The 22264-nt window shown below is 39.7% G+C and overlaps 1 protein-coding gene across 22 annotated transcripts in view; it reads right to left on the reverse strand.

The window, feature by feature from the left end:
* Positions 1-1041: 1041 nt before the first annotated feature.
* CELF1 (CUGBP Elav-like family member 1) overlaps positions 1042-22264 on the reverse strand; it is a 64289-nt gene continuing 43066 nt past the window's right edge. For 14 of the 22 annotated variants that reach the window (XM_039553364.1, XM_039553362.1, XM_039553366.1 and 11 more), the window contains 6 exons: positions 21153-21281; positions 14717-14830; positions 14350-14535; positions 13344-13487; positions 11514-11681; positions 2825-5822 (listed from right to left, as the gene is read on the reverse strand). In XM_039553364.1, the coding sequence (XP_039409298.1) occupies positions 11554-11681; positions 13344-13487; positions 14350-14535; positions 14717-14830; positions 21153-21281 (701 nt within the window). In that variant the 3' untranslated portion in view covers positions 2825-5822; positions 11514-11553. Of the gene's footprint in view, positions 1130-2824; positions 5823-11513; positions 11682-13343; positions 13488-14349; positions 14536-14716; positions 14831-21152; positions 21282-22264 lie in introns of those variants that run through there. The other 8 variants (XM_039553355.1, XM_039553360.1, XM_039553358.1 and 5 more) reach the window with 2 other exon arrangements.

Raw genomic sequence — 22264 nt, forward strand, 5'->3', positions numbered from 1 at the left:
TTGTTTTTCCAAGACAGATGATGTGGTAGATGATGTTTCAGCATAGACTGTGTACTCTCAAACTCTGGATGTAGGAACTATGGAAAAATCTATGGATGTGCAAAAATCCCTTCAGCAGCACTGTTAAAATTATTAGCTAGGTACTTTATAGATTTTAGAAATTCCAAAGAAGTCTGATTTGGAACTTTAAAAAAAATCTCTCCTCCTTGCAGTAATTCTTATATGTCTCTCTGGGTGTAGGTGCTGGGATGGAAACAAGATGCAGAAGGAAATCCCCTTTCAATCCCCATGGAAACCATTGATAATGGTGAGGCCATTCAGATTTCTAGACTTGAAGAAGTTTGCAGGCCAGGAAAGCAGAATCAAGCCAGGATTCAAGAATGGGGAAAACAAAAACTGTGTAATTCTTGGAAGATCAGACTACTTTGCAAAATTAACCTTCCACAAGAGACCTGCCTGTAACTCAAACTCATCCTGAGATTCTTTTGGACTTCTTCAGCAAAACACTGCTCCCTTCCCCACACAGCATAGCCAAAGTGAAAAGAGGGTGCCTTGCAGCCTGACAAAAGCCATCTAACACGAAATGATCTGCCCTGCATTTTGTTAACCTCACTTTACCTCCTTGCTTTTGAGCACTATGAAACAGTGCTTACGGTCTTAGGAATCAACTCGCAACTCAGCTGTTGAGATAAAAACACCCTAGTAAAGTAAGGACTAAATCCATCAAGTTCAAACCAGTCATTTTCAAAAAAGGAGGAATGTGCTCTGATACGGAACATACCACTCTGAGCCCAGTTGCAGCTGCCTAAATAAGGAGGGATAAAAGATCAACACTGACTGCCTGTACTACTTCAAAAAAAGCAATGGCATCCGTCTGTGCCTCAAGACAGCTCTAATTCATACATGATTCAGGTACAGTTTCTACAGTAAACAATCCGCAGTTTCTTCTCAGGAACTGCAAATAAATGAGCCTGAATGGTGCTTGGCAACATCAAATTAGGGAATCTTACCTGTCATGCAGCAGAGCTACACATGCCGTGTGGCTCATCACGCACTCGCTTCTTCAGAGTGACCACACTGACCTGCTTCTCCTCTTCCCCACAGCTCTTCATAATGCCCTCGGTGACTCCTGGCCGTATGAAGAGAGTGGAATATGGCTGGTAAAGTCAGGAAGACTGGAGTCAAAACAAGTAGTGAAAGGTGGAGGTGGATGTGAAGAGGAAAAAGGTTTCTCCTAAAACATTCAGCATCAGGATTTCATCTACAGCTTCGTGTATTTCCTACTAATGCTGATAAATATCACAACTCATGTGAAAATGCTGATTAATTTCAGAGATTAATACACTGGCTCTTAGGTGTAGTTTGATTGTGTACTGATAGGTGGTGGCCTTTTAAATTAAAGGAAATGCTTTCCAAAAAGCACAGACCCAAAAGGGATGCAGTGTCAGTTCTGTAAGATGTAGCTGACAAAGCTGTGATTGTGTAAGACAAGGTGACCTTTCTGCACAAGCTGGAATCTTCCATTCTGCCTAAACAAACCCTATTTCTGATTCAATTGTTTCTCTCCATCCTTCGCCTCAAGTTGTATCTGAACTGAAATCCCTCCAGCCTCTCTTCTCAACAGCTGCAAATTAACTGCAGGGATCCCAGCACAGTCTGTAACAGGTGGCTTAGCGCCTCGTGCTGCAATTGGTGCGCTCAGGGCAAGGAATGCAGCACTGAATCCTGATGCTTGCAAATGCTCTCAGATTTACAATCATGTAGGAAGTGATGGGGTGAAACAGAGTATGCCAGATAACACAGGAAAAGGACATGGAGGAGAAACACAGCTGCCCTAAAAATGCTTGCAAGTCTCCAAGATGCAAGACAGCAGAAGGAAGGAATAATGTAATGGAATTTTAGGAGCTTTCAGAAATGTGGCAAAATCATGGCCATTGTGGTACTTTCCTTCTGAGAGAGGCAATATTCGTGTCAAACTTGTGGCAGGTTTCTAAATGAATTATGCTTTGCCTACGCCAAATACTTTTTATTAATTTGAAATGAGTTGTAAAGATATCTTAGTTCTAAGACCAAAGCAGGTAGCCTTTGCTTATCACTAGTAAGTAATCCACATCCATTCAGGGTTTCCCGGTGTAATACATCCAGGACCAGGAGCACTGGGGCTGCAGATACCTTGATGCAGACAGATTCAGCAAGCTTGGCTGTGTTCCTGGAAGGGGAAGGAGGCAGTGGCAAGTATGGGGCTCATGAGAGCGGCATCAGCTGGTGCCTCTCTAATCCCACACAGCAGCACGCACTTACGCTGCTCCTGCAGAGGAGCTGCTGTTATGCCCAAGGTATTGAGCCCTTGAAACACTCTGAAGCACAAGTGCATGGACAGCCAAGTGGCTACATGGCACCAGTTCTGTGAGGCTGGATATGCCTACTCCTCACTCCCAAGTGTTGCACGTATTTGCATTATCCAAGATCCTCAGCTTTTCCATATCTAAAGGGGACTTGACTGTCCAATGATACAAAATGGAGGTACATCAACCAGAAAACCTTTTCCATTTCTACTCAAAGTAGCTCAGGACTTGACTGTCAAATGATACAAAATGGAGGTACATCAACCAGAAAACCTTTTCCATTTCTACTCAAAGTAGCTCATCTGCACAGAAGTAAAAATCCAAGGTGATACTGTACATGCAGAGCAAGTGGTATTGGGCCATGAAAATTTTTGTGGCTCACAGCTAAGAAACTGGAAAATAGTTCTCTCATCTCCATCTTCTCACACTTGGACCCAGAAAGAACCTCAAGTTTAAGACACAAATACAACACACAAGGACTCTTCTCAAACAGTTTAATAGCAAATAAACAAAGGAAGGTACCACACTTGGCATATACAAAATGACTTGTTGTCGGTGTGTCTGTGCAATTAAAACAGCTTTAAGTTGCCCTTTGGGACAAAAAGAAAAAAAAACACACACACAAAAGGAAGAAAATTCCTTTAACACATACTCGCTTGTTCCAAACTTGTAACAAATCTTTTCATTTTTAAATCCACTACACAAACTCTGTGATCAGATCAGAAAAGCAACACGCGCTCCTCTGCTTTTTAAACCATTAAAGTAAAATCTGTAATTCTCTACAGAGTACAACACAATTTCACACAAAGAGACATTTTGTTTTGCAAATCAAAACAAGAAAAAAAGGAACAGCTCAAACAAGATAAAGAAAAGCATTTCTACGACTGAACCACGACTTCGAGTTGATTAAATCCCGTTAACTGCAGAACAGACTCTACATTTGGTCATAGTGGCAATTTGTTTTCTCGTCACATTGTGAATCACTTTACATTGTTTTCTAGTAGAAAAGGCAAAAAACTGTACAAAACCCCTAGTGTTAAATACAATGTTTGTACCAATAAAAAAGCCCACAGGTTTGTCTCCAAAATGTAAATTTTCTTTTTAAATTATTCACAAAAAGCAGCCAAAAATCAGAAAGGCAGCTGCTGCTCCACTGTCTCAAATCCATTAAAACCACCACAGAACAATTAAAACAACCAAAGGAAGAAAAGGAAAGAAGAAAGGAAAGAAACACCCAACATTTGGCATTTTGGTTTTCTTCAGATATTTTTCCACAGGTTTCCCCAAGGTTCCTTACGGAACCAAGCGCACACGTACAGAAACGTACTGGCAGTTCCTCCATACACTGCAGGGTATCAGTGCCTCCCGGCACAGCCCTGTGCATTCAGACTGTGGGACTAACAGCAGCCAGCCCCCAACCCTACTTCCCAAATAAGCGAGTCTCTACCCTTTTTCATTCAGCCTCATGATTCACTCCCAGGTACATGTACCATATTCAAATTGCTCTGTTTTGTAAGCAGATTAAGGACTGTCTACACAAGTCTGGTCAATACCTATTGAGAATACAGTATCCTCAACCAACTCAGGAGTAGGATAGAAAACAATCTTTGCATCTTTACGTTATCCTGAACACTGGACAAAATTAGGATTTCTATCCAATCAAACTCTACTTGTTTTCTTAGCAAAAACCCTTCTCCTGGAATTCCATTTCACATTATTTCAACTGTTAAGATACCTACACTAGCTTGCTGCTGCTTCTGACTGAAACTTCATCACAGCACGCACTCTTCAGGTGCCTTCATCTAGAAGCTACTTCCCAGTTTCTACTTGTGCAGATGGTACGTAGGGCAGGGGAAGCCTGCTACCCAGAGAGCAGTAACCTGTTCTAGCTCATCCTGAAGCCAGAAAAACTGCTCAGCTCATTACCCAATTAAAAACTAAACAAAAACTAAAAAATCTCCGCAGAGATTCCCCAGCTAAGGCCCTTGAAAAGAGAGCTGGGGATGGTACCCTGTTCAGGTAACAGCTTCAGAGGCTGTTGTATTGTGCTTGTCATTTGGGAAAAGAGCCAGCAGTTGTTGGACCAGTGTTACAAATGTTTTCTCTGGGATATTTAAAACACTTTAATTCATGAGCTAACCTAGATCCTTCCAGAATCCTGCCACCAAGCTCTGATTGATGGTATTAGATTGGAGCTGGACTTCACAGAAGTGTGCCCTGACTGGTACAAAATGCTTAGTGCTTGAAATGAGCCCTAGCTTCGGATAACTTTGGAAACAGAAATATTGTGAGTTCCCCCACCTTCCTGCTCCAAGCTATCCCCTTCCACCAAAACTTCCAGTAGGGGAACAGTGTAACCAAGCACCCTCAGAGCTTCTGACAGCACTGGAAATGGAGCAAGGTCCAGGTGCTCTGTCAGGCAGACAGTCTAAGTGCACAGGTAGATGCCCTCAGGGGGCTTCTGATCAGATATTTGTCATACCAAAACCACCAATTTAAAGGATACCTTTGAAACCCATTAAATTGCTCAGTTTTTGCACAAACTATAGAAAACAGAGAGGTGAAGGTGATATATACGAGGGTGTGAAGAAAACAGCAGGAAACATGCACAACATTTCTGGGCACTATCTTAGTTTGAAAGATTAAAACAAAAACATCACATTTTGCTGAGGAGATTGTAGTTACAAAAAAACCAAGCATGCCAGAGCTTAACAAAATACAACATCAACTTTGATCAAATTTTCACTGCAGACTGATAATCACACAGGGAAGCAGGGGAAAAAATAAAAATAATAATACTTTTAAAAAAAAAATCAGTAAATGCCAGGGCAAAAATGTAGCTACAATCAGAGGAAAATGTAGTTCAAGTGTTTTCTGTTGATGCCACTTCAAGTCACAAGTTTGAACTCATAAAAACACATGCTGTCTCCTCAAGCACAGAAACCAGATCAGCAAAATGTGACTAGGAAGTCTCCTGAAAGATTGAGTCACACCATATAATTGACTTTTTCTTCAAACTGTGTTTTTAAAACTAAGCACACAGAAAAAACTAAGCCTAGAAAGTGATTGGCTGTATGTTCACAGAAATACAAATACTCCACAAGGTATGCTAGCAAGGCTGCTCTGAAGACAAATTACAAAGAATCAGATTCACAAAATCAAGTGGTTATCTTATGAAGGTCTAGAAAAATAGAAATTCTTTTATATTCAAATGCAAGTTTAAATATTCCCCTTCAGCAGTCTTTCTAGCAAAACCAATTTGGCAGCACAAAAAAAAAAAAAAAAAAAAAAAAAAAAAAAAGAAAAAAAAAAAAAGAAAAGAAACATAATAAAAATACACATCAGCATCAAAGGTCAACACAAGGTCAAAGGTGAGAGTTCAAGCATCAGAGAAGCTGAAGAGACAAGGATTTGGACGATGTACTTGAACGCCACATCGACATGCTTTAGGCACAACGATGAACAAACGGCAGGAATCTAGAAAAAAAAACAAACCAGAAAGAGGGAGACCCACTGAGTTACACAGAGCAGTACATCCAAACACGGAGAGAGAGAACAAGAATGGGCACTGTACAATGAGATCTCCTGGGGAAGGGAGTTGACAGGGAAGGGCAGCACATGCCAACGATGGACAAGTAAAAGTCAAAGTACATGAAGGACACCAAGTAAACATCAAACTGCCAGAAACCAAATGGAAGCAGAGGCCTGGATTTCCCTCTCAACACCCAGTGTGTGGAGCATTCCACAGCCTAGTGACACACTGGTTAGCATGCAGTCACCCTGCCCTGTGCCCAGTGTGTCCACTACCTCTGTTTAGAACAGAGTAAGCTCCCTCCCCAGGAGACCGATTCCAAAAAATATGACTCTAGGGCAGACATTTGCCCACAGAGACTGAGACCATGAGAGACAAGACAGAGGACACAAGGGATTCACAGGTGGTCTGACAGTTGAGACTTTTCTTGCATTCTAACATGGGAAGATCTTAGGCAGTAGTAGCCCAGCAAATCCACGTTCTTTCCTTTAGCTATAGTCCCTTCTCATTCCCTAGGAGCCCATGTAACTGGGGATGGGTGATTTGGAAAAGGGGAAAAAAAAAAAGATTATACAAGACAAAAAGCCCACACATCAGAGAAGAATTCCTTAAGACTTGACTGCAAGTTAAGACTTGTCCTAGCTGAGCACTTTTCATACCATTAGACCTGCACAGGGATTTTCCATTCCCAACCTTTTATGTAACAGCCCTCAGCTCCCTGGCTTCATGAGGAGGCGATTCTGGGCTCTGAGAAGCTCTACAGTCACTGTTGCCAGTTTGATGAGCAGAAAAAATGTGTTTCCTGAAATTTTCTTAAAGAGTTTATAAAAAAGTAATTCTTATATTAAGTGACATAAATACCTCTGTTCCCTCCCCTCAGCTTGTGAGCTGCAAGAGACAAGGAACATTTTGGGATGAGAGTGGGAGGCAGAGGAGAGAGAAAGCAGATTGTTTTCTTATTCTACCTCCCCGCACCCCCAACTCCCCTTTAGCTCCTGTTTGTGGCCTTAATCTTCAGCACATCTCAAAGCTTCTGGTTACAGACTAGAACAAGGTGAGATTTGCATATTATCTTACATAATTTGAGAGTAGCAAGTGTTGCATTCTCCTTCCAAAGCAACAAGAAACACTTTGTCTACTAAATCAGCAACATTCCTCTTAGCAGAACTGCTGAGATTAAATTGCTTTTCATGCTTTCCAATAAAGGGAAAGGACTTTAGTACAGAGTTTAAACCAACTCCAGCAAACAGAGTACAATGCAACTCTTGCAGTTATTTCTATATTTCAAGAAATACTCTAGATAATTTGCAGGTAGGTGACAGATTTCACTCCTAAACCAGAAAGGCAAATTTATCATGAACTGAGGCATGAGAAACAACAAGAAGCATGAAATCAAGTGACATCTAAGCATGCACCACTGAAATCCTTTGTGTGATTTGTCTGGGGATTTTCTTGATATGGATTTTTCAAATATTTCACTCAGCTATGTTGAGGGCAAAGACTAAGTTACATCAAAGCCCTATGGAAAGACTGGCCTATAAGAACAGAACCATGAGATGCTGGACAAGGTCTTAATGACTTGGAGAAAGTTATTCCAGTTTGTCCTCGTTTTATTCTCACAATAGTGATAATTCTGCCTTCTGTGTTTTATATTTTGTGGCAGGTAAGCTCAAGGCTATCAATCATCTTTAGGTTTAAATATCTGCAACAAGAAGCTTTCAAAGCATTTTATCTGTTCATAGTTGCACCCTTCATTTGCAATTTGCTTTATCCAAGTTGGTTTTAGGTATTTCCAAATAAAATAGGAACAGCTTCATTCTACTTGGTTGTTCTTCCCTAATCCATAGCCATTATCAGTTCAGTTAGATTCAGCTTGCATGATAGAATTATCATAATATGTGACTTTCAGTATTCAGGTGAAAAGCTTTTTCCTGACAGATACATTTGCTGGTGAGATTTTTCTGAGCTGGAATTTTTTAATAATGCCAGCTTTGTACTAAAAAAAAGCTAAACTAAAAAGAGCTATCATGTTTTGGACTATTGATTATCTAGGGACTGAAGAAATGATGATTTCATTTACTATAGTACTGACACTAAGCAGTATCAGACTAAGTCCATAATTCTTTCACCTTATTACAGCAGTAAAATCAAGTATCTCCTGAGAAAAAGAATCAATCTATTAAATAGACTGTTTCCACCTTGTAAACTAAAAATATATTAAGTATTTCCTGGTGGCACACATAATAAGGAATTCTATTTCATCAGAAGTCCTTTTAGCTTTTATTGTAGAAAATCATGTTCTTTGGTTTTAAGCATACAGCATACTTTGTCCATGTGGCTACTTCAGCCAACCTTCTGCAGTTTATTTGAACTCACCCAACTCCTATTTTATTATCTGGGAAGTAAAGCATTTGACACTGATTTGATTTGCACTTGAATGAGAGTATGATATGAACTAAAAATAAAATTTAAAAGCCCCAAGTCCCCAAAATCCCAGACTTTACTGCCAATAAGTGAGGAAGAAAACTGGCTTAAGACTGAAAGGCAAGAGCAGCCTAAATCCTCACAATCAGCGGCAGCCACCAAACAGACACAGAAATGTTGACTTTCTCTGATCAGTTTTGTTATTAGAAAAAAAATCTGCCCAAGTCACAAACTTGATACATTTATTAACTTTGGCAACATACACATTGATACATCGAGAAAGGGAAATCTGAAACAAATACACAAAAAGGGCAACATCTTCAGCTGGTGAAAACTGATGCACCTCTACTGCATTCAGAGAGCTGAACTGCATTGATTCAAACCATCTGAGGATCACATCTTTTAAAATTTAACCTGCATAGATTAATCTTCTTTTTCTTTTTGGCAATACTTATAGTTATGCCAGTAAGGCACAAGAGCTAGCCCAAGTTAGGTGTCTTAAGGTGATTATGTCTGGGAGGAGTCACTGATCAAACTAAGCCACAGTGTAAACTGGTGAATCTCCTAAAATTAATAGAAGTCGCACCTATTTGCAACAATGCCAAGCTTGATCTGTAAGTTACAGTACTGAGGACACACTATAGGATGAAGAAGCTAAAATATCTAATTTGGGGCAACTGCAATGAATAGTAAAGAGGTCAGAGCATCAGGTTAAAAGAAAAACAGGACAAAGGTCTTGGATAGTACAGTGGGGTAGGGTGCAAAGAAGGTAAGAGTGACTGTAGAGACCCCAGAGCACAGTGCTCTCCTCCACTGGTTCACAGCATTCATCTTCCTCGTTTAGCAGTTGTTGGGCTGCAAACAGGCCACTGAAAATCAGTAGTTTCAATCATGCACATCATTATGTGTGTAAAACAATCACATTCAGGATTCTACAAAACCCTGGCCTTTTTTTCCAGTGAAATAATTTAGGTAATAAATATTCTCCACCCTGGAGCGGTATAAAACTTCTATAAAAATAGAAACAACATTCTTGGTTACAGCAGGTTGCACTTGGAGCAGTTGCTCCCAACTATGTTTTTTTATGTTTTTTTTTTTTTTTCCTTTTTTTGAAAAGTATATAATTTATATATATATATATAAAAAATCCCATTATCACCCTGGAGGCCTTCACACTCCCAACACTCTTTTCTCAGAAAACCAGGACACATCTTTCCTATGGTGCAGAATTCAAGTATACATGGTTCACTTCAGTGTATGTTTACGTTTCTAGAGAGATTCAAATAATTAACATAGAAGGGTACCACATGCCAGCATAACTGGGAAATTTGGCAATCTGGCCTTCGAAACTTTGCCACCACAGAATTATTTAAATAATACTGACAGATTTACCTGTCTGCCATCAATACGGACAGACTGACATCAACTGTTTGATTTTCAATCTAAGAGTTGGAAAGGGCTCCCCTTGGATGTTACTTATCAGGCCTTGTAATTCTGAGGTTTGAGATCCCAGGGGGCCCAGTCCCTGGAAATGCCCAAAATTCCCAATAGATCACTGCACACAAGTGGGGATTCTGACCCGAGGCCTCAGGTTTGATGGGTTTAGTGCTCCTCCTGCTGGAGTAGAACACGAAGTCCTGACCCCACATCTGACCCACACACATCATTTAGCAGCTGGATCCCAGACTGCAGTGTTAGCTGGTGCCCTGGGAAACAGCCTTACAACCCAGGAATACAAAGAAAACAAGGAAAAGGAGATATTATGAGGTAAATTGAACTTCTGTTAAACACACAGAAATTGTAAACTTCCTCTTGTGACAGAGGTGGATTTTGGTGGTTATAAAATGGAACTCTACACTGATTTCTTGAAACAGCTCAGGCCAGAGTGTCAAAAGTCCTTTGAGCCCCCTAAAACCAGTGAATATCAAAGGCCCTTAGCACTGCACTAGCAATTTCACTAGTGTGCAGAAGAAGTGTGTGTTCACTTAGGAGGTGTGTTCAATTTTTTTTCAATAGAAAAGATAACAGTACCAAAAGGCAGAAAAAGATTGAATGGCTCAATACTCTGGTTCCGCAGCTCCTGGTTTAGCCTGTTTTGCACTGACACACCACCTTAAAGGAAAACTGCAGTAGAAGGATACACCTAATTACTAGACCAAGTCACTGCACAAGTTTTGTTCAACAAAAAAACCCCAACAAAACAGGAAATTATAATTTCAATAAACAATCAGCACTTACATTATGCTTATGAAAAGGAATTCATAGCAATCTCTGCAAAAAAATGACATTATTCCACAGAAATGGGGAATGGGATCAACTGTTAAGAAGAAAAATAATCAAAAATTTCTGCAGGTTATCAGGGATCTAAAGCTTCTTGTTTCCAGACCCACATGTATTCATCCAGACTAAGCTGCCTCTACCCTTCCACAAAACCTAGATAAAGTACATAGGTTAAGTTTTCTTATATATGGAGAAATTCACTGCATCATTAATATTCCACTGTAGATAGAGTGTGAAATTTTCTGGGCAGAGACATTATCTAATAATTTTATAAAGTGCTGTGTACATTCACAGTGCTATATAAACACTAGTTTATACATAGCAAAAAAAATCTGCAGTTTTCCTTTGGCTTGTTAGTGTGTTCACCCTTTTAGCCCATCTCTCGCTTTAGAGATGATTTACTAAATCCCCACTGTTGGCATACAGTTAAGGAAATCTCAAAGAGTGGATGGGGCATGACAAAGGCTACATGGAGCCAGTTCTTTCCCACCCAGGACTCTGTTCTCCTTGCCCATCTTTGTTTTCATCAGCTGTTCTGTGTTATTTCTGCTTTCCCTTCTCCTCTCTACCCCAAGGCAGTGTGGTGTCAGTTTCTGCTGCTCCCTTTAACCTTCTCTCCCCACCCCAAGGAGCTGGCATTGGTCCTTCTCAACACACACTGGTTACAAACACAGCAAACTTCAAATAAGGGAGAAAAAAAAAAAAACAAAACTAAACAAAAAACCTCAGTGATATGGCACCTAAACTCCAAAGTAAAACACTGGAAACAAAAGCACAAACTTGTCCTCCATCCGAAGCGGGATTCTCAGCAGAGGCTGCAGCAGAGTCTTCAAGGGAAGATGTGCCAGATAGAAGGCATGGATCAGCTTCCAGGACTGTAAAAACACAGCCTTAGGGCTTCGAATCACTAAGTGCGCTCCTCTCCAACTTACCAGAAGATCCTTCTCACTCCAGTCCCGGAGGGGAGGGTGCTCAGTATGGCTTGCTGTCGTTCTTGGAGCGCTTGAGCTGTACTTTCAGCCGCTTCATGCCGATCTGGAAGCCGTTCATTGACTGAATGGCAGCCTGTGCAGAGACAGGATTGTCGTAACTTACAAAACCTGAGGAAAGGAAAACACACAATTACCCCATAATTGCCAAAGCTGCCCACAACAGCTACTCACAAGTGGAAATGCAAGCACTCACAAGGTCAGAGAGGCTTGCATGAAGTGTCATTTTCAGAAGCTCACAACTGTTTTAGACTCCTCATAATAACTTCTAGGGGCTCTCAAACAAAGCATTGATTTCTGACATATGGAACTTTGGATAGATATACACAGCTCAGGAAATTAAAATAGCATTTTCTAGTCTATCAACAAAATAAGTACTGCTGTTTATTTTATAAGAACTCATACCTGGGAAAAAACCAAACCTGGATAATGTTCATCCAGATCCAAAAGCTCATTAAACATACAAGACTGAAATCACCCTCATGACATTATGGGTGCAGATTTGTTTGGAGTGAAATAGCTTGTCAAGGAAGGGTAGCACTGGTACCTCTACTATGTGTAGGATGCTCTCAGATGAGAGGTTGCATATCATTCCTGGAAAAGATTATCCTGAAAACAAACTTCTCCAGGGTTTTGAAGGAACCTATTTTAAATAACTCCACTCAATGTCTAGAGTGAGAATAACTCCCACTCCAGTCAACGTCTACCTGTCCATAATATGCAGGTGTCATAGCTGAATGATCAGCATATTTTTGTATTCTCACAAAGCACCAGATTGTCCACATCTTTTGGCTCAAATAGGAAAAAATTCAGGATATTATGTAGACACAAAGCTATCAAAACTATAGAGAAAGGCTCACCTCTCCTATTCCATCACAATAAATCTCCATCTATAAAAAGTTATGAGAGCTTACAGCACCTCAAAAATGCAATACGGTACCCACAATAAATATATATGAATATATTAATAGAAATAATTCATAATCATAATGTACTAAGTAATATAGAGAGCAACACAAACTTATTGAAAAGACAGGAAGAGGAGGAACTATCTCAGGTTTACAGTCTGCAAACACAAATAGCAGTAATAGAACATTCTGAGTTAGAAGGAATCCACAAGGATCAAGGAATCCAGCTCCTAAGTGAGTGGCCCATAAGGGGATCAAGCCTACAACCTTGGCATTATTAGCATCATGCTCTAACCAACTGAGCTAATCTCAGGGAGAATTATCTAGGGCCAGAACACAACTATGAGGCACAACAGTATGAAATTGGGAAAAGCAAAAAGTCACATTGAAAATACAGTTTATTGCTGGAAGTGTTTGGTTTATTTAGTTTTTTAGGAATATATAGAGATTCACTACTTACTTAAAAGCTACACTAGACAATATACTGAAAAAGAGATTACTAAAAAAGCCACCTTTTTACAGCTAATGATTTACAAATGATAAAATATTCTGAGTTGGAATGGATCCACAAAGATGACTGAAGTCCCCGCACAAGACATCCCGAGAATCACACTGTGTGTCTGAGAGCAGTTTCCAAACACTCCTTGAACTCTGTCAGGCTGGTGCTGTGACCACTTCCCTGGGGAGCCTGTTCCAATGCCCATTCACCCTGCAGGTGAAGAACCCTTTTCCTAATATCCAACCTAAACCCCCCCATTAAAGGCTTCAGGCCTTTATCTTGGGTCCTGTCACTGGTCACCAGAGAGAAGAGATCAGTGTCTACTCCTTTGCTTCCCCTCATAGAGAAGCTGTAGATCCAACATACCAAAACACTTGCTTAGATTGGTCTGCTTGTCAATGAAAACCTTGGCAGAGACGACATTTCCAAATGGCATGAACATCTGCAGCAGATCCTGATCCCCAAACTCCTGGGGAAGATGGTAGATAAACAGATTGGCTCCCTCTGGACCTTCAAACAACAAGTAGGATAATACATTCAGAAAGAGCATGGATACCATATACCCATTGTACAAAAAAAGGTGGAATAGCCACTCAAGACAAATTTTCTAGATAAAACAATGAAACTGCTATTTACACTACTGCAGAGCACTTGATTCCAGAATAAATTAGCATGACCCTTTGCTGGGATTGATCACTCAAATAATTCTAGCTCTTTCTCACCACTTTTGTTTGTACTTTACACATTGTGCCACAACTGGTTCACAGATACTTGCTGTAATGAAAGCTGAACAGTAAGTCTGAGTGCTAGATGTTGACTAAACAAAAAATGGCTATGCAAAACCTGTGGTCCCAAAGCAACTAAATAAATTTCCATACAAAACACAAATAATCACATTGCTTGTAATCCAACAGATTCTTTTCTAAACATGCTACATTCTGCTGAAAACTTAGTCCTACATTCTACATTACTTTACACTACTTATTAAATTTAACCTGAATCTGAAGAGTGAAAAGACTGGCATTAAGTATCTGTTGGAAGATATGAAGGACCAAGAAAACTACCTTAACAAAACCACATCTGATTCTCTGACAGTGAGCTGTAGACTCATATTCTCCTTCCCTCTGAGAACATGGAGGAATATGATTAAGGAAGCACTTAAGACTCGACAAACCCCATGAGAAACGTCTTGTATAAAAACTACTTTGAGCAGCCCTTAGTAGAAACATCCCACAGTCCTTCTTTATCTTCCGTAACTCCTGGATTCTAAAAAATGCCACCAAATAAAAAATCTGCAGATAAGGTAGGTGCAAGGGCTAAGCTGGCCCTTTTGAAAACCCCTCTCAAGTAGTTTCTACAATTTTCTGCCTACCTTCTTTTTGACTTCCTGCTGCACCAATACTCTGCTGCGTTAAGAGACTCTGGTTATAGAGTGTGGGCAGTGCAGCAGCAGCATATTGCTGGATTCCAGAATAAGCCTGTGTGAGGGCTTCCATTGTGCTACCTGTCCCATTTGAGAGACCACCACTGCCAAGTCCTCCATTTAAGGCTGCCATTCCTGTATAAGAAAGAGGAAATAAAAGATGACTGAGTGCTTCCACTGAGCCAGATCAATAACCTTTCAAACACTCTGCATGGTTACAAAAAGCAGGGAGCAGAAAAAATCACCCCAGAGAGCTAGCCCAGGCTGAGGAATGGTAATCAGCGATTCCCCCAAGCCACCACTACACATCACTTACCTGCTAAAGAGCTAACGTTCAGGCCTGCTGTAGCACCTGCCAGCGTCTGCAATGCTCCAAGAGAAGCCATTGGATTAACAGAGGAGCTGCTACTGGAACTAGGTGAGGAACCTGCTATTAAAACAAAATAATTAAACTTCAACTAATATTTTTTTGGTCCTGATAATTCAGCTTCTTCATTAAGTTATTCCAGTAGAAAAAACTATTAAGGAACAGATCCAGGCAACTTTATGTAAAAAAAAACCCCCAAGCCCACTTGATTGATCACACTTCTTATACGTTCTAAGCCCTTCCTCCATTTTTTGAAAGTTTCTACTTCATCATAACATCTATTTTTTGTAGCAATAATAATGTCAGTAAGTGTAAGACACAAAAGATTGAGACATTATACAAATGTTGGCTAAACTGTATCTCAACATAAGATAACCAGCAGTGATGCCCTGTTTCCTGCTGCCTAAAGAAAGAGTCTCTTGCTATGTATTAACATATATCCTTGAAGCATCACTCAGGGTGAAAAAGACCTGCAACATAGATACTAGGGTCACTGAAGAAGGCTGAGCATATGGTTTTCCAATACTGCCAGAACAGGAACACCACATGCCTAGATTAATTTGACACATTAAATAATTTTCTATTAAAAATCCTACTGCCGCAGCTGGGGCTAGGACTGAGAAAAGTCTTGAAATGTACATCCAAAAATACAGAGTCTGTCCTCTATTGGCTATTCCAGCAACGTCTTCAACCACACTGACTCAGTAAGAGAAGTCTGCAGATACAGTATCTAGCAGAGTAACAGCTTACATGGCCTACCAATTTCTACAGTTAGTTCTACAGAAGTCAACATCAAAATCATGAGAAAAAAAAGTTTTCCAAGTTGGTATATCACAAGAAACAGAAGTTCAAATTGAGGTCATCTACAAAGATTTTTGGACATCATAAAATAAGAAATGCTTAGTATTTTTATGATTATATAGCAGTGGTTTTTCTAACAGGTTTGTGCACTAGTGAAAGAGAAAAGCTATGTGTATTGCTATTAACCAAGAAGTTGAAATTTACTGCACAAGATGCACTAGAAAATATTTATGGCTGCTAAAAATTAAAAGATACTGAACACTGATGCTGTAGAAGCATCTTGTAGTCTCCTTTCAAGAGGAATTTATTGGTTTGACCAAGGGGGTAAGAGAAGAACTGAATTTGAGGCATTTTCAGTTTTCCTCATGTTTCTGTGATTAGCGATTATGCTGCATACATCCATTAAAACTTTAAAGGAATTGTTAGCATCTTTCAAGCAGTTTCACACACACTACATATTTACCACTTCATATATGTGGCACAAAGTCTCAGCTGGGGTGGGATACTGGAACTATATAAATGGAATACAGCCTAACAAGCCCCAGCGAAAGCTCTACCTAACAAAAGCAACATGAGAACCAGAGAGCTGCACTTCATACCACCTTTTGTACTAACAGAAGAAATGATACACCTCCTCTAGTACATGTTTAGACAAACTCTCCTAATAAATCAAAAATTGAAAGACGATGTCCCAAACTATATTTCAAGATACTCTGAGGAAAAGGAGATACTTCATGTCTTATTATCAGTAGCATATTAAATGTTGGGAAAAGACAGAGAACAAGTTACAGTATAACCCTCAAGTTGGTAGAAAACCTAACACAGCTGGCTGAATAAAAGCCAGAGTTCAGAAATCATAGAGTTACCTTGATTTTAAAATATCACTTGCTTCTGCAACATTTCATTGCTGATCTTTATAATTCAAAAAGACACTATATTTGACAGATGAGAACACCACTTAAAAACCCTCCCAAACCTATCCCAAATAAAATAGTAGCAGCTAAGAAAAAAAAGGCTAGAGAACGAAGTGAGAGAGAAAATGGATACCTTCCCTATTTTAAAAGGTTGTGATTTTAAATAAATTCAGTTAAACCACTATAAAAAGCTGATCACACAGTTATTTTAGTTTAGCTGCCTTTATCAGAAATTGCTTTAGGCAAAACAAGAAATGCTTTAGTACTGAAAATGCCAAGAAAATGGAAGACTTGTCTGTATTTTCTTGATCCTATGTATGCAGGAATTGAAGACAGCATCCCATTCCTGATGATGACAAAAGGCAGTTAAGCAACAGTAAAGCAGAAATACAGGGCAATTACAAAGGACTGCTTCCTATGCATGGTCTGTATACCGACACAGCCATCTGTGAATCTAGGATTTTTTCAGCCAAAGGCAGTGTCTTTGTAATAAAGTTATGATTTTCATTCATTAATTTCAGCGCAATTTGAACACCGAATTGTTGGACTCTACTATGTTCTAAGGCACAACTTCTGCAATTTGATCATGCACTATGCTAAGAAAAATCTTTTTTATTTTTAAATTATCAGGTGACAACTTGACCTGAAATCATGCAATTATTTTCTTGAAATACCTAATGACTGGTTTTTCCCTATTCATCTTCATCACAACACTAATGCATTTCTAGGCTGCGATCATATCCTTCTCCCATGTCAGTCTTCTATTTTTCAGGCTGTTGCTAACAGGGGAGGAGTGCCACAGTTCTAGTCATTATTTCTGTTCTACAGTTTTTCTTGTATTATATTTTAGATCAGAAAAGAGAACAAAGCAATGGGGATGGAAAACCAATATTGTTTTATACATGTTCTTTACTCCATTCCTAGCATTGTTTCTGTGCAACTTTTGGTGGGTTGTTGGGTTTTTTTTCTTGCTTCTAAAGTTAAGTTTCTTAGACCTATCTACTGAGTTATATTTAGTCAAAAAGGCTAACTCTAACAGAAGCAGTTGAAAATATTTAAAGTTTTCAGAAAATTTGAATATGTAATAAAGAAGAGCTTTGTAGAAAGATATATGATTAGAAAGATAATGAAACTTGGACAAGGACATCAAGTAACAACTTGTGGAGGTAGGTAAACTGAGGGAACAGTAAGCCTGTCCTAACTCAGGCAAGTAGCATCCAAGCAATGACCTGAAGAGAAGTTAAATTCAGGCGATGAATCTGACTGAACTGTGCCGGAATTAGTTCCAGTAAAACCAGAAATACTATGCTATCTCTGAAAACAATTTTGTCAGAGACACACCAAGGCCAAGAAAATCATCTAAGCTTTGCTGGACCTTTGAGGTTGTCCTTAGAAGGAGTGAAAATGGAAACATACCTCAGTGTTTGCAACCATTCTATTCTGTTCTGGAGCAGACAATCTTATTGGTGCTTGAGTCAAAAAGATGGCAGACAAGACACTCCTATCCTGAGATACTTCTATAATATTTTCTTGAACATCCCTTTTACGAGCTAGCAGTTTAAGTGAGTTTGTCTATGGCCATGGTCTCTGCAACAATAACTACCTAACAGCAGCAGACTGTTCAGTTCCAAGAGCAGCTGATCTTCAGCAAGCTTGAAGGTTTTACTTCAACCCATTCTACATCAAAAAACACAGTTGTGCTTGGAACTATCTAAAGGAAATTGACTGAAATGGGTAGTAAGACAGCACAATCACAATATGTAACCCCTCTGAGTTGAACCATTTTGACATGTAACCTATGCATAGTCCATGAACTGCACTGTGTAGACTTCCAAGTTCCCCAGACACAAATATCAGTGCAGATGAAGGAAGATCAAGAAGGCAACTATGGAGAAGGACTGTCTGGATTTTTCCACCAATTATGCAGTTTGAGGAGAGATGTCCAAATAAGCATCAGGTGAACATTTGGATGACAGATGGAGAGAAGTCAAGGAGTTAGTCATCTCATCTGCAGTTAGGTTTAAGAGGTTATCACAGTAGATGTTGCCATATGTCCCTCAGACAAGGCAAGCACTTACTAACACATGGTACTGAACTGCTATATACTGAGTTTCTTCAAGGTCTAGGTGTGCTTCAGGAGGGATAGATGTTTTCTGTGTGGAGTCCAACAGCCTTCTATGTGAATACATACAGAGTGAATGCACATATGAATATTAATCCAAATAGATTTTCAAGTTTGCTTAAAGACTCAAGAGTTTAAAAGCTGCATAATTACAAGCAATTATCATGGGATTGAATGTGTCTGTATACATTGAGGCTTCCCCTCATCCCAATTTGAGTACAGTTTTAAAAGGTGAAGCATATTTATACCTCTAAGGAAAAGCACTAGAACCATTTCAGAGTTTGATGTCAGTGACTACTTATAGACCACAAGCCCTCCAAAACTTTTTATTTCTGTTGAACAAAGCTAATCTTTACTCTTTAAAATTATACTTGAAATTAGGTTTAAAGAGCAATACAGGAGTGCCTGCTTCATGTTGCAAGCCTGTGAAGAGTGAACTGATACATCTGTATAGGATATTAATACAAATGATCCTTCATGATAACTGAATTGTTAACACACAATCATTTATTGATATTACTGACCATCAGAAGGTTATTTGGATTCAGCACAGAAAGTACTGGAAAATGGGCTGCTCCCCACCCCCTAGCCCCTCCACCAGCATGATAAAAAATGGAACAGACTCCTCAAATATGTCTCTCGCCAAGGAAAAAGGAACCTGTGTAGTTCTGTGGAACAGCCAAAATTCACAGAGGGGAAAACAATTCCAAAGAACTGCTCAATAGTAGCATAACTTCATTTGAAAGGGACCTTTGTGGATCACCCTGTCTAGCAGTCTGCTCAGAGCTGGTCTAACCTCTGAATTTGAAAGGGTCCTTTCTGATTGCATTCTCAGTCTCTGAAATGATGGAGATTCCACAGCCCCTCTGGCATCTTGTTCCTGAGCTTGATCACTCTTGCCATTAATTTTATTCTTCTATCTAATCAGAATTTTCTCGGCTGCAACTTGTGCCCATTGCCCTTGTCCTTTCACTGCATGCTTCTGATAAGGGACTGTTTCTGCTTTTTCTAGCACATCTGACATTTGAACTTCACAACCTGCCAGCCCCTTTCTCCACCTCAACAAAACAGAGAACAAACTTGCTGCAGTCATTAGACATGACAGCCAATAAGGAAATCTTAGTTCTAAATGCCAGCACAGCAAATTGTAACCTGACAAAGCATGAGGAAATAAAGGAGAAACTCTCAGATATATTCACCTTTGTGCTTCCTTTATGATGAAGAAGCATTAGTGGGTTATAAATGCAGCTCTTGTGTAGTCTGAACTTTTCACTGTTTTTTGGTTTTGTTTGTTTTTTAATTATAGAATAGGATACATAGCTGGGGGTCAAGATAAATTTTAAAATTTCAATCTTTTAAGGATTGCAGACCACAAAGTTCTTATGTAAATAATGTCCAGCAACAGAACACTCTTTGAACTAAACGCTTCCTTGGGAATTTCTTTAAGTAGAAAACTGTGCAAAGCACCCATGGTTTAATTCCCAATCATGTGACATAAGGTTTTCTAAACAGCTTTTCCTTGTAATCTCTTTATAATCTCTTAGCCGGCTCCTTGGTCCTCCTACGCAATTCAAAATCTACATGTGGAAATTTAAAACCCCCTCCCCTCCAGCCCTCTTTGGTCTCTCACAATCACAGGTGAGGATGTCAACTCTGTAGGATAGAAGCCAGAGATGCTGGAAAACTGACACCCTGAAAATAGAGGGTCTCCCTTCTCATGCCAGGATTTAGTAAAAACTCGAAATAGGATAGAAATAACTGAGTAGAGTACTGATCCTTGTTTGTGACAAAAACTTAGCAGGTCTGCCATAAGCACAATTGAATTTATTTTAGTTTTTTGCTTGTGGCATTTAATGATCACTTTTAACAATAAGGCAGCAAAAAAACACTACTTGGACATTCTAGTATTTCTGGTTAATATACATATTCTAAAGTTAAAAAACCCAACCCAAAACAAACAAAACACATAAAAGCCACACAAAAGGAAGATACTGATTTTTATGTGCAACTCATACATTAAGTTCTAGACAACTACTTTCCAGTAAAAGTGCTAGGTGTCTGTTTATACTACTTTTATGAGGAAGTTATAATATTCTTATCTTCATTAATGGAATAGAAACTGTATTGTTCTAGTGCACAGAATGCATTACCTCATGCTAAAGGCATTTTCTCTTTCCATATTGAGAGGAACAGGATGTATTTACCACAGTGCCTGCCTAAAATCACAGATAAACCAAATATGTGATGGAATTGCAATAACATGACTGGAAGGAGGTCACCTACCTTTCTGCTTCATGATGACCTCAAAAATTCTTTTTACTCTAAATTAATCTGACCATTTGGAGGAAGAGACACAGCAGGTAAAAAAGCCTTTGCTGGTGGCAAAGATATCTACCCTGAACAGAGGCCAGTGAATCTACTAGTAAACTGTTTATCTATTAAGATCAACATGAAAGTGACAAAAAGGGATAGACAAAACAGGTGACATCTGTCCTGAAAGGACTTCCAAGGCAATGCATGTCAGGCTACAGCACGGGCAGTCTCTTACCTGAGCTGGTGAGCACACTCAGGGGGCTGCTGGAGGAGGTGAGTGCAGCGGTGCCACTCGGTGTGTTCTGAGCTGCACTGGCCGCAGCTGCCAGCGCGGCCAGGTTCTGTAACTGCATCGCATTCAGTCCTGCAACACAGGCAAGAATGTGGAGTTTCTCCTGTAAGAGCCACCATCACGCAAGGGTAACAGATCCAGCAACCTCATCACAAGGGAGGAACAGGAAGGAGCTTAAAAGCAACAGGCTTAATGCTAGTTACTGCTCTTTTCTACATTGCAATTCCATGCTATAATTAAAAAGGTTTTGTTTGGCCAGATAGATGTGATTCGGGAAGAGGCCAGGTAGTCATTACCTCAGATGGAGACGCCAAAGTACAGAAATTTTCAAGCAGTGTTCTCTCCAGTCAACAAAAGCATAAGAGTGAAGTCAGGGTCTGAGAGCTCATGCACTCTCATTGTCCCTCCACGCTCTTTGTATGGGGACAGCAGTAACTGCAAATTCTTTCACGAAGGCCTCACACCACAGTGGCCACAAAGTAATGGTTTTAACCCACCATCAGCTGAGCACCAGCATGTTTTGTTTGCTCCCCCTGGCAGCCAAGAAGCAGCAGTCAATTGTGAGACAATTGTTAAGTGGCAAGTCCTGACCACAGATCAGCCAATGTATGTGTAGGCTGGTCAAACACACTGGCAAGGAAAACAGGAAGCCTCAGGCATGCTGTGCATAGGGAGCACGGAATACTGCAGGGGGAGGAAGGGACCCCTGTGCTTATGAATTTTACTGGTCAATTTATTCATCTGATTCACCTTCATCTTGAACCATCCTTTTTGAATGAAACCATTTGGTCAGTACTGACTGTACTTTGTCCTCTTTTCCTGTCACAGAATTATCACTAAAATGGATCTCCTCCTTAATTCTGTATTTTAGCCATCCTTGGGTAGACAAGCCCCATTCTTCCAATTCTGCCTCCCCTCACTCTTCCCTTACCTTCCATTTTTTTTGTCTCTACCTTTGATTACTTTAACAATTCCTCCTCTCTTCATCTGACTTCAGACAACCTCTAATATTTATTCCCAACATAATTAAAAACAAAACTAAATTAATCACCCTT

Source organism: Corvus cornix, chromosome 5, assembly GCF_000738735.6.
Source record: "Corvus cornix cornix isolate S_Up_H32 chromosome 5, ASM73873v5, whole genome shotgun sequence".
Lineage (NCBI taxonomy): Eukaryota > Metazoa > Chordata > Aves > Passeriformes > Corvidae > Corvus > Corvus cornix.